The sequence below is a fragment of the Pipistrellus kuhlii genome, unplaced genomic scaffold, assembly GCF_014108245.1.
Source record: "Pipistrellus kuhlii isolate mPipKuh1 unplaced genomic scaffold, mPipKuh1.p scaffold_m20_p_6, whole genome shotgun sequence".
NCBI lineage: Eukaryota > Metazoa > Chordata > Mammalia > Chiroptera > Vespertilionidae > Pipistrellus > Pipistrellus kuhlii.
The window spans coordinates 50060147-50073339 of NW_023425562.1; the positions used below are offsets into that span (position 1 = coordinate 50060147).

The 13193-nt window shown below is 52.3% G+C and overlaps 1 protein-coding gene across 1 annotated transcript in view; it reads right to left on the reverse strand.

Annotated features, from left to right (window-relative positions):
• Positions 1-1506: 1506 nt before the first annotated feature.
• CTNNBL1 (catenin beta like 1) overlaps positions 1507-13193 on the reverse strand; it is a 167673-nt gene continuing 155986 nt past the window's right edge. Inside the window, exons 14-16 of the mRNA XM_036418465.1 lie at positions 10414-10551; positions 10103-10175; positions 1507-1683 (exon numbers count right to left, since the gene is read on the reverse strand). Of these exons, the coding sequence (XP_036274358.1) occupies positions 1595-1683; positions 10103-10175; positions 10414-10551 (300 nt within the window). The 3' untranslated portion in view covers positions 1507-1594. The remainder of the gene's footprint in view (positions 1684-10102; positions 10176-10413; positions 10552-13193) is intronic.

A 13193-nucleotide genomic window follows, 5' to 3' on the forward strand; every position in this document is an offset into this window, starting at 1 on the left:
ACGCTCCACAGCGAACAGACTGAGGCAGCCAGTGCCCGTGACTGCCTTCCCGGCGGGGCAGCTGGGGTGGGAGGGCTGTGGAGTCAGACTCGCTCCTCTGCACGTGGACTCTGCCTTTATCGGCACAGGGCCTTCCGCAGGTCCTTACCCTCTGAGACTCAGTCTCGGCCTCAGGAAATTGGGGAGAATAGTGCCAGCAGGCTGGTAGGCAGGTTAGAAAGAATAGATGGAAAGCAAGTAGCATATAGCAGGTGTTCAATACATAGTAGCTATTACAGTTACAGGAAAGTGAAATAAAAAAAAAAACAACCAACTAAACCCCAAATGTGACTGTGTGGCAATTCTGACTCTGTAATGGGCCTGGAACACACTCCCGCCACCTCCTGCTGGAACGCACACCTCGTGGCTCTGACGGGCGCCCTGTCCATCTTCCCGCCAGGCTCAGCTCGGGCACTGGGAGGGCAGGGTCTGTCAGACTCACTGCTCCATGACCAGCCCCATGCTGGCACGACGCAGGTGCCACCGCATGCAGAGTGCTCTCAGGTGCTGCCTGGGGCCCTGTCCCCGGGGCTCACCGAGAAGCCAGAGCAGTGGTATCAGCCATTGGGGAGAATAGTGCCAGCAGGGTGGGTGACGTCACTGACAGCTTATTTGCTGACCCCGGGCCAAATATTTTATTTTAATGAAATGCAGCTTTTCTTCCCCCTCCTCAGGATTAAAGCATCCTAAAGGCCTGTGGGCTTGTGTGAAGAAGACCAACTCCCTCATAACCTATGCCAAATGGTGAAATCCCAATTCTTTGGAAGCCACAGGTGTGAAAGGGAAGGAGAAAGGAGTCACCATTTATAATGCACCTACCGTGTGCTCATCAGTGCCTGGTTTGCTTAGAGGAGGATGCCACCCTCACAAGCATCAAGTGGGTATTAGTTACTGCCCCCACTCTGCAGAGGCAGGAAGTGGACTCAGGAAGGTACGTCACAAATTGCTGCAGCTGGTAGGTGGCACAGCTGGGGGCTGGACCCACGGCCTGTCTACTCTACATCGTGGGTCTCATCCCGATGCAGGGAGCCCGAAGGAGCTTAACACAACACTAGCGCCCGGGCCCCCTGAGATTCTGATTTTACCACCTGGGGAGGGACCAGCACTGCTGTATTTGGGTCCCACGCTGCCCAGAGTGATGCTGATGTGGGTCGCGGTGGGGCTCAGAGGCTGTGCCGCAGGCTGCGCTCCCTGTGCTGGCCTCACACGCCACAAAAGCCTCCCCAGGCTGCTTTCGCGTGAGACCTGGTCCTCATGTGACACATCCAGACTGTCTGCCAGGGCAAAGCCCCAGGGAGGTCACTCGTCCATGCCTCCCTCTCCCTCCCCTTCCCGGTACGGCCTCACCAGAGGACCACTCTGACCTGAGCCTCAGCGGGCTCGCCCGCCGTGTCCGAGGCGGCGCTGTGGAAGTGCGGGCGAGCGTTAGAGGTGCTGCTTTGCTACAAAGAATGCCAGCCCAGGAATAAAAAACACTGGTTTTATTTAATGGAAAGTCCCATCAGCCGAGTAAAACCTGGGAGGGAGGCCCAGGGTCCCTGCCGCCCGGGCGGCTCTAGAAGTTGTCCAGCAGCCCCAGGATGCGCTTCTGCTCGCTCTCCCGGAACTCCGGGCTGCGGCCGTCCCCGATGTTCTCCGCGTACTCTGGAGGGACAGCACAGAGGCAGGTTAGGGGTGGATCGGCGGCGTGGGGTCCATCCTGCTGGGTCGCTCCACTCCTTCCCTGAGTCCCAGCTCCCATGGCGGTGCACGCAGTTCTGATGCCTCCAACAGCCCCAAGGTGGCAGCTGTGCCTAATGCCTTGGTGTGGCATCCTCGGAGAAAAGCCACCTCACCTTTCCGTGCTCCCATGGCTCTCCCACCTCACCCTTTACTCCCAGCACACACACACACACACACACACACACACACACACACACACACACACACGCAGTGGTGCCTGCTGTGGTGGGCACTGATCAAGCCAGAGGGGGGCCGTGACTGGTAGCATCAGCATCACACAGGAACTTGTCAGAAATGCAGTTTGGGGCCCAACCTAGACCTCCTTTCAGGAAGCTCGGAGGATAGCAGGCAGTCTGTCTGAAGGCGGCTTTGGGGGATGCGGGGGCAGCTCAGTCTGAGGGAGGCTGTCAGAGGCCTCACAGAGGCGGGGAGCAGGCCGAAGGCACTGGTGTGGGGACATCCGGGAGCGAGCAGCGAGGGACAGCCAGTGCCGGGGCTGACAGGGAGCAAGAGGTCAGGGGAGGGGCCGAACACAGGTCCTGTGGGGACTGTGGCCACTGTAAGGGCTTCTCTACAGGCCTGCCTTCCGGGCCACCCTCTCCTGTCCTCTCTCCCACCAGGCTGGCGCTTCCCGAAGCTGGGGCCCTGCGCCCTTTTAGCTGAATTCCCAGCAGAGCCTGGCTGAGAGCCAGCGATGGGCCCGGTGTGGAGAGGGAAGGAGCAGCTGATTAGGACTGCTTTCATAGCGCCCCGCTCCCCCTTCCAGCGCCAGGCTAGAACAATGGAGTCTGCTCTTTAAGAGGCTTCTGCATAATAAAACATCTGCAGATCCCAATCAGACAAAGACCTGGGAGAGCTGAGAGCGGTGCACCCCTCCCCCTCCCCTGGCTGGGGAAATAATCTTGCTCCTGCCACTTCTCCATTCTCCCTCCTTCCTCTTTATTACTTTGGACAGATGCTGGAAAACGGGGTTTGGATTCAGGCGTGTGCCAGCTGTGTGTCTCCCCCCGGAAATCACTCTCTTCTGTTGGGCCCATCCATCACCTCTAACAGCAAATGGTTGTGATGCCTCCTATTCGGGCCCTTAAGGAGGCGGGTGATGGGGAACAGGAACTGGGCTGCAGGAGAAGGCCAGGGGCTGTGAGAGTGGTATCTCTCACTCACATGTGAGTGATCTGGCTGCTGCCCCAGGAGAAGGAGAAATGACCATTACAGCATTTAATGCCCCCAGAGGCATGATCTGGAAGCAAGAGGCTTAATGGACTGAGCTAACACTTTGCTCTCCTAATGTACTCGCAGACCCGGAGGAGGGAAGGGAGACACAGTCTTATCCTCTGGGGCAGTGATTTTCCAAGCGAAGCCAGCTGCCCTGGAGGGGCCCAATCTCTTTCCGGGTGCACACAGTAGAGGCACAAAGTGTGCAGCAACCCCTGGCGGAACCACCTCTGCGGAGCTTTGGGAAAGCACAGCTGCTTCTGCACACAGAGCTCCTCCCAACCCCCTGGGGTGTCTCCCGCAGCTCAACCTGCCCAGAGGGAGGAAACCACAGTCAGCCACCTGGCCTGTGAAAGGGGCTGTGGAGGGGGCAGTGAGGTGAGGGAGGGGCTGTGGAGGGGGCAGTGAGGTGAGGGAGGGGCTGTGGAGGGGGGCAGTGAGGTGAGGGAGGGGGTGTGGAGGGGGCAGTGAGGTGAGGGAGGGGCTGTGGAGGGGGGCAGTGAGGTGAGGGAGGGGCTGTGGAGGGGGCAGTGAGGTGAGGGAGGGGCTGTGGAGGGGGGCAGTGAGGTGAGGGAGGGGCTGTGGAGGGGGCAGTGAGGTGAGGGAGGGGCTGTGGAGGGGGGCAGTGAACACTGGTCTGTGCCAGGCATTTGTAGATGCTCTCTTAGTTAATCTTCGCAGTAATTCCAAAAATGCCATCTCTGTTTACAGATGAGGAAACTGAGACTTACTGAGCTAAAGCAGTTTGCTCATGTCTAGAATGGTAGAGGAGCTGACATGTAAACCCCAGACCGTGTGTGAGTAGTAAAGAGGCACGTGAAAGCCATCAGGGGTGGAGCTTACCCCACCCCTGCGCCCCACCCCCCCTTCCCTCAGGGCTCCCAGAAATGTATGGCACCCCTCACCCCGGGTTCCTCCATGCCCCTGGCAGCTGGCATCATCTGTGCGTCTCACATGCTCCCTCACCCTCCACTCCTTACTTCTCCTCATTCTTTGTTTCCAGAGGAAAATCCTATTTGGAGAAAATTTTGGTGGTACCAGCTACCTCTGGTTATTATAGCTGCTGCAGCAGTTTATAAATATTGAACAGATTCCTCCCAGAGGTCTTACAAAAGAGTTCTCTTTGGTGAGTGTATGTGTGCGTGTGAGTGTGAGTGTGAGTGTGAATGTGAGTGTGAGTGTAAGTGAGTATGTTTAAAAGAGGGAGAATGCAGGAAAAATAGAGACAGAAGGGAGAACCACGGGGCGTGGGAGTGGGGGAAGGGTGAGAGGGGACTGGGAGAAAAGGGAGAGGGAGAGGAAGAGGATGAGTCGAGGACACATCGACTTCCTCCTGTTTCCCCAGCATTTTCCAATAATGAAGGCTTTGATGGAGCTGAAGAGCAGGAAGCAGTGCTGAACGCATAAATATGAGAGCAAACTTAGACAGCAGGTTTACTATTCAGACATGGACTCTAAGCCGCTCTGCTATGTAAAGAGGGAGAGGGAGGGGTGCCCATGCTGGTGGGTGGGGAACTATCTTCCAGGGCACAGACTGGGACCTGCGGTCAGGAGCCTGGTTCCGTTTCCTGTCCTTAAACTGAGATGCTCACCCTTTAACAAAATGCAGGAGGAGCCGAAGCCGGTTTGGCTCAGTGGATAGAGCATCAGTCTGCGGACTGAAAGGTCCCAGGTTCGATTCCGGTCAAGGGCATGTACCTTGGTTGCGGGCACATCCCCGGTAGGGAGTGTGCAAGAGGCAGCTGGTCGATGTTTCTCTCTCATTGACGTTTCTAGCTCTCTCTCTTTCTCCCTTCCTCTCTGTAAAAAATCAATAAAAAATATATATTAAAAAAAATGCAGGAGGAAAGGTTGGGAGTGGGGGGGGGAGGCGGTAATGCCAATATTTTCACACTGAAAAGCCTTGAAGACAGAGGAATATTAACAAAATAGAAACCGGGGCCGGAAAGTCCTTCAGGTCCAACAGATTCCTAAGGACGATGATGGACTGGGAAAGTCGAACGCACACCACGAACGTACCCCGCACTACAGAGCTCATCCCAGGTCTTCTTATCACTGGGCTACTCGGATGCGAACCACAGGAGAGGCAGCTGATGCCATCAGGCACTTACTATGCGCCAGCACTTCACACACAGCGAGTACTTCATCTAATCCTCACAGCAACCTCTCGGGCAAGTACCCCATCTCACAGGCGAGGGCCGTGGCTCTGAGAGAGCAACACACGGGCCACGGCAGTCAGAATCTGCACAAATCACAAGCAGATCAACATATGCCACCGGAAGATAAATTCTATCAGCTTCTGCAACTTGGAGATCACAGAGAAAAAGCTCAGGTTACCAACAGCCCCAAATCAATATGGAAATACTTGTTTGTGAGCTTCTAAGAGATTTCAAGCCATAAAGAACACAAGCAAATCAAAGGGCCAGCAGCCAATTTCTGAAAGCGTTTTGAAGTCTCGGGCTCAGTCTTTCCGACACCAGTGGAAGTGTCTGGAGCCAGCAATCCTCCAAGCTTTCCTCTGCACAGCCGCCCAGCACCCACTCACTCTTCCCACAGCTTTCACCCGGGACTGAACACATTTAAGAGGTGGTAGGTAACTCTTGGCACAAGTTCTTATACTAACAAGTACGCCCAGGTCACAGGCCCTGCTCCATGTCCAAGGAGATGACCACTCAGTTACCTGACCTAGTCCTCAGCTTCGCGGAGACAGAGCGCACAGGGTGGCTGCGAGGGGCTGGGCGGGAGGGCTAAAGAGCGAGAGTTTAACAGGCACAGATGAAAATGAGTCCTGGGGTAGGCGGTGGTGATGGCTGCAATGGTTAAAAGGTAAGTCTTGTGTATATTTTACCACAATTTAAAAAAGAAAAGGAGAGTGCCTCCTCTGTGCAGCACGCCAGCTCCTTTCCCTCTCCTGCGGAATTATCTGCCTCCTGATTCCGCTCCACACAGCGGCACTGGCTTCGTTCTGCTTCGTCTTGTGATGAGTTCACTCTGATGGGACTGGATCCCCCAGGACAGGGCCTCCTAAGTCTCATTCATGTGTTAGGTGCCCAGCTGGCAGCCTGGGATGCCAACTGGGTGCTCTGTGACGCTAAACGCCCTGATGTTTTGTTCTCAAAGGCTGTAGGCATTTACCAGCCATTCGACAGAGCGCTCCTTCCTGCGGGATGGAACAGCGACTGCGTACAGCTCTGCGTCTGGACCCCGTTCCACCGTGGGGAGTGACCAGGGTAATGTCCCACCTCCCTTGGCCTCTGCGAGTCTTGGTTTCTTTCTCTGCACATGGACAGTGTAACATGCTTCTCAGGGCTGTTGTGAGAAGCAGAGAATGTGCCACATTAAATGTGAATGGCACAGAGGGTGTGCCCCATGGGGAGTGACTCTCCTCAGGCTGCGGTCTACGCCAGCCTCAGGCCAGGCACCAGGAGACAAAAGGCACCTCCTGTGGAGCCCTCAGTCTGGTCCGCCTCCTCTAGCGAAGACACCCTCGTCCTCCACGGGCACCACAGCTCCGCAGGCCAGAGTGGCTACCAGTGCCAGAGGGGCCGGGCTCAGGAGGCACCGGGGAAGCAGCCGGCATACAGAGGGGCTGTACTGAACCATCAATTATTCCCGGTGCTCTTAGTGCCCCCAACAGATAAGGACGGAGGGAATCTTGAGAAAGGGGACCCAAATATATATAACAGCCAAAGGCCCTGCTGGGCTTGCCTCATCAGCGTTTTCCTGAGACCTCAAGGGATACATCAGCTGTCATCCTGCCAGCAAAACTTGAGAAATATGTAGGCCATAAAATCAAAGAAGGAAGCTTGCATCTAATTAGTATGTTAAAAAAAAAAAAAAAAGGAAGCAACCCAAACTGAAAAACAAAATTAAAATCAAAGAGGACAGACTGATGAGCTGGCTTTCTTTATGAGGCTTTGTGCTTTCTGATGGGATGAAGGGTGGAGGAAGGAGGGGGAGGGAGTGAGGCTTTTTAAGTGGGGGTGTGAGCGCAGCCCTGCGCCAGCCCGGGCCAGCCTCACCCCTTCTCCCACCTCCTCCCTGCCCAGAGTGCTGCTGCTCAGAGCCTCAGAGATCCGCCACGGAGCTCTGCAGCAGGCCTGCCTGAGGCCGGCAGCCAGGGCAGGGGCATGCCAGCAGAAGGGAGGTCGAGAACCCTTGCCTTAACCTTCCATCTGGAGAGAATTTTTCTTTAGTGGTCACTGTTCTGGGAGGGCCTTTGACTGGGCAATGGCATCCAGTTCCCTGGCTTTACATATCATCTCCACACTAATGACTTCAAATTGCCCAAACTAGCATCTGTCTCGAGCCCCAATGAGAATGTGTACTGTCCACTGCAGTCACTACCTGTACCCCCCAAATCACGTGGACCCAACGGAACTCAAGAGCCTGGCCCAGCAACACTCCCAACCCACCCAGTGCTGTGGTCCTTGCTGGTACGGCTGAGTCCTACGGAGGCCACTGATGTCCTGTCCTGCCTCAGGGAACCGTTCCCTCGGGAACGGCCTGGCCTGTGCCTCCATTACCGCCTGCTTCTCCCCAGCCCCCAGCACACTGTTCAAGACTTCCACACACACTTATCACGTCACAATTAGAGAATCTTCCCCCACTAGTCTGTGAACGCCTCCAGGACAGGGTTCTTGCTCATCCTTCTTTGTATCTCTAGGACCGGACAGAGAGCCGGGCACCCAGCAATGACAGCCGAGCAGGTGTGGGGACGTGCATGTCATCCAGCTTGAGTTACGATTGGTCACTTCTACATCTAGGTCCCCCAGGAGACGATGAACTCCGTGAGGGCAGGTGCTGAGCGATAGCTCAGTACCCCAGTCCGTAGCACTGCTCGGCCTGAGAAGTCTCAGGCAACACTTGCCAATTTAAATTCACAAAAGGTAGGCTTTATCCAGCGATGTCTGAAATATTCGCTGGGTTCTCCCCATGTGCCTGGCATTGCCCTGGGCGCTGAGGAGACGTGAACAAGCCAACGCCCTGACTTCGTGTGGCGACATTTTAAATGTATGACACACAAAATGAGTAAACAAAGACATTGATAAAATCAATCACAACTGTGATAAGGGCTAGGAAGAAAGCAAACTGGGTGCTATGATGGGAAATAGCATATGGAGAGAAGTGGATGGACTCAAGGTTGAGTTTGGAGGCAGAAGAGGCAGCGTGACAGTGGGTGGGCTATGAAGGGTGATGGAGAGAAAACGGAGGGTCTGGACAGAGGAGGGGAGAGAGGAACAGGAGCAGGGGGAACAAACATGTCGCTCTCCTGGTCACTTGCCCAGACCCTCTGTCAACAAATATCTCTTCAGCCTCCAGTATGTGCCGGCCCTTTAAAAGGCACCGAGGGAATAAACCATGACCGGAAGGAGACAAAGACTGGCTCACAGCGGAAAATTCTGGGTAACCTGAGGTAGACTGTTATAAGTGTTAGGATTTCAGAAATAAAACATCCACCCACTACGAGTCAGCGCCCACTAAAGACCCATTCTTGCTCAGATCATTGTTGTGACTACAGGGATGGAGGTGTAGGGAGAAAATAGAGCTGCGAGGGACAAAAAGTTCTAATTGAACATGTGGGCGTAAAAGTAACTGGCATTTAAAGGCTGAAGTTGCAAATCACTGCAGCTACACCCGAGGGAGGCGGGCAGCATGCCTCTCTGAGCAGTTAATTCATGCGGATGTGACACTGAGAATGAGAAGGGGACACCCAGACAGCCTCCATGGGAGGCAAGATACTGGGCCAGGTTCATGACGGGGTTCCGCCTTTCCCCTTTCTCTGTGGGAGAAAACAACAGACTCCAGTGCCTCACATTCTCCATCTGCAAAATGGGCACAATCCAGTCACCATTCCCACCTGCGTGGGATGGCTGCGCAGAGCATGTGATTTCAATCCCCATGCCTCCACGCACACTGCACCCACCTCCCAGGACTTCCCCAGCCTCTGAGACCCAGCTCCTTGTTACTACACTCACAAGCTTCCCATTGGATTTTAGCCATGCCTCACTTATATGATAATAATGACGGTGATAATTATCACAATATTTCATATTACTCATTATAGCTGAGAACTTATTAAGGGTCAGACGTTTTCCATAGATCATCTCATTTAATCCTCTCACCCATTTTATGAGGTCACAGAGCAACTGGGTAAGTTGCTCGAGGCAACACAGTCAATAGCAGAGCCAGCATTTTGTTCTAGGAGCCAGATCCCATGGTTCTTAACTTCTCTTCACTTTTCATCTCCTACCTGTAATGGGAATTACAAGCCACTTACAGGCAAACCCTTTGAGTACATCTAGCCTAATCCCTCATCTTAGAAATGGGCAGAACAGGGCCAGAGAGAGAAAATGATTTGCCTGCTATTACTCAATCCGTCAGGACTCTCTGAAGTCTGGTGCTATCAGTACTACAGAGTCCAATTCGGCCTCCACCGCCATGTGTATTAGTCTGCGCTAAGTGGCTGAGGGAGGGATACATCCCAGGGCTCAGTTCAGGTGTCCTGTCTTGTGCCTGAGCCAAAGATGCAACAGTGTTTGAGGGCCTCCCCGGGGAAGGTGGGGAAGAAGAAAAACTCGCCCACCTGAGCCCTCTCTGTGGCCGGGCACTAGACTGGACGCTGTCATGTAGTATCTTTGAACCCTTGCAAAGTTTATTCTGGACCACGCTCACAGCAGGAGAAGGCACAGCTCAGACTGGAAGGTAGGCGCACCACCTCAAATTCTCTTCCTTCTGTCCTGTATAATCCAAGCACTTCTTGTTACTTTCTGTGTTATCCCCCTGCCCCAAGAAGCAATTTCCTTCTACATACAGTTTGGAACAAAATTTTTTTTTCTTGTTTTATCTTTCTTACAAAACAAACAAGCAAACATTTCCAATCTCTAGTGCTTCTTGTTTGCTATACGTGTTTTTTAAATTCTGGAACTGGAGGGTCAGAGGCAGAGAGTAACTAGGTTAGTCCATGGTATTCTGACAACGCTGACCTGGACACACAGTGAGCTGGACAACACACTAAAGTTGCAGGGCAGAGGATGTTGTGCACCAAATCCCACGGATATTGACACAGACTCAGAAAGGAAGCACAGAATTCCCCGGAGCCCCGGCACAGAAATGGCCAACTCACCCTTGATGATGTGCCTGACAATTTTGATGGAGCTTCCTCTCATGTTTAAGATCTGATGAACCCTCTGCCGAATCTAGTAAGGAAGGGGAAGAGTGGGAGAGAAAGAAAAAGTACCGTTTGTCCTAGAAGACACCGGAGTACGCCATATTGAGTATTCGCCTCACCCCCATCCCTGAAGAGAGTGAAGGCCCACACAGAGTGAAGGAATTCCAGGAGAGTGTAATCCCTTCCTTCTTCGAGAGTCTCTAGCTAGGCAGCTGCGGAGGAAGGAGACAGCGATGCGCAGGCCCCCCCACGGGAGCTCCTCCTACCTGGGGGACGTTGGCGTTGCAGATCTCCGCCATGATGTAGCAGATGTGCTGGAGGACAAAGAGCCCTGCGTCCAAGCGCCGGAGGTAGAACTCATCTTCAGAGTCGTTGTCTATGATTTCCCCTCGCCGGACCATGTCCTGAAAATGAATGAACATTGGAAACTGAAGCTGGATGGTGAGCAGCGCGGGAGAGGATAGGGTTCCAGTCTACCTGTAATACACACAAGAATAGCAGCTACAACAGCAACAAAAGATAACCACTCCTTCTTGATTTACCTCCTATTATTCTAACATCTTTCTTAAGCTCATTGTTAATGGACTAGAGGCCCGGGGAGAAAGGATTAAAGTCCATTTTTTTCTATACGATGAGTCAAGGACAAAATGATACCATCCACATACATAATCTAAAAGAAAAAAAAAAAAAAAAAAGCGGGCAGGGACAGAAATCTAAGCTACTTCTCTGTTTCCACTCATTCTTTACTCTTTGGTTCTGGCCTCCATAAATAATCCCTCTACTAGATATACGGAACTCTCTTTCTCTTCCAAATCAAGTTAAACATAGAGAGGTGCCTCTTCTCCACAACTCTGCCTTGGGACCCTGGTGAACCCAAAGTAACACATATACATAAGATGGGTGCACAGGCACCCATCTTATGTATATGTGTTACTTTGGGCTGACATTTTGTCAGATGCAAATTCTGCCAACCTGCCCATTTCATTTCATCTAGGCCAGAGCCCTAATAAGTGATGGACTCTCTTTCCTAAACCTTTGTTACCCTAGATCTATTAGACTCGCTGTTCCCAAATTGCTTCCCCCCTAGATTAAAAAACAAAACAAAACAACAACTTCGAGAAATAATTCATGTACCATACGATTCGCCCACTGAAAGTGTACCATTTAATGGCTACAAGTATATTCAGAGTTGTGCAACCATCATCACAGTCATCATTGGACATCTTGTCATCCCTTCAATCCCGTCAGAGCCCCTTATGTAGTGGAGTCTGACCACCTCTGCTGAGAGAGCTTTTCTCCCCGTGTCAGCGCCTTTACTGCCTTCCAGGGATTCTGGGCTCTCTCTCAAGCCAAGACTGTTTTTAAACAAACCCTACCTCAAAGCCTTTCCTGATTATTTAGGGCTAACAACTCCACCTCCAGTAATTCCTGAGAGCACCCTCGACAGGCCACTTCACGACCTGACCTCCTCCTGCGCATCATATTCACACTGGTTTCAGCATTACCACCCCCTGCTTCTCCAACTCCCTTCAGGAAGGTAGACTGTGAGCTCTGTGAGAGGGACTGGATTTTGTCTTTGTGTCCCAGCTCAGTAAACACCCACGCCGTGAATCAAAGGAAAGACATCCCCGGTTGGCTGTCAGCTTTCAGAGGAAGAGCTGGGTGAGGGACTCCTGCACGACTCGCAGACTGTCCCAAGACGACAGGTGCTTAACTCCAGCTCCTGATGACATCCCCCCATTTCTTAATTCTGTCAGGAGTTTTATGGCCATGGCTTCCTCTGACAATTCGGGCTTCCGTCACTGAAGGAAGCCCTTGGGACTCTGCTTTCCACTCTCCCAAACTCGAAGGACTTACCACGGTGATCATCAATCTCCAACAGGAATCCTTCTATACTATTTAGACGCAGGCAATGCACTTTCTTATTTGCCCAGGGGGCCAGCCTGCAGCAACACAAGGCTACTTTTCATCCTGCTCCTAAAGGCCTGCTTATGAGGGAAAGGAGGGCTGAGGACTGGCCAGGCTCTGCGCCTGCCAGGCCACCACCAGGAAGTCCGAGCTATGATTAGGAGCAAATTCCTTGGTCACCTGGTAATAGTGTTCATGTTCACGGAGTGTCATGACCGTGTCCATGAGCTGGCTCTGGACCAGTGTCCAAGGAGTTTAAAAATAGGAGAGCCTCTTTAGTTTCTCATTTACTCATAATCATAATGTCCTGCTCAAGAACTCCTACGTGGTCAGCGACTGGGGGCAGAGGAAGGAAAATTACTCCTGATTTCCACTCATGCAAAAAGCATTTGATGCTAACAATTTACATTTCTATAATGCTGTAGAGTTTAAGTGTTATTATATACATGGTCCTCACTACCAAATTTAAAGAGAGCAGGGGAGGGATTATTTATTAATCCCATTGTTCAAATCAGAAGACACACAGAGGGCAAGTTGATCATAAGTACATAATTAATGACCAGATACCAGAATATGAACTCCTGGGGACAGGAATTCTGTCTGGTTCATCTCTGAGGGAGACATGGATAACATGAAGTAAGTGTTCAGATCCCAGTCTTGCTTAGTGCCTCGTGGGCAAGAACACCTTTCTAAGCATTGAGATAAGGCAGAACAAGAAGAAAAATGGAGGTAAGGAGATGTCCTGGTCTTAATCACCAAGGAGCTGAATGTCTGTCTGGGATGGGACACAGGAAATGACTAAAAAGTAAAGGGATACAAACAGTGCACCCTTAAAATAATTTTAAGTAGTGGGTGCTGATCAGGGCTGGTTAGGAGGTGAAGGCATCTGGGAAGAAGTGACTTGTGGGTAAGGTTTCAAGGCTCCTGATGGGCAGAGTCAAATGAATGCCTTAAGAATGAAGGTCTCCCTGAGGCCTTGTGCCAAATGCCTTTTGCTGTTCATAATTTCTGCCCACTAGTCCCCCGCCCGTACACACACACACACACACACACACACACACACACACACACATACACATACACACACACCCCCCCCCCCCCACACACACACACACAGGCCTGCCCTCCGTTTTCTGGC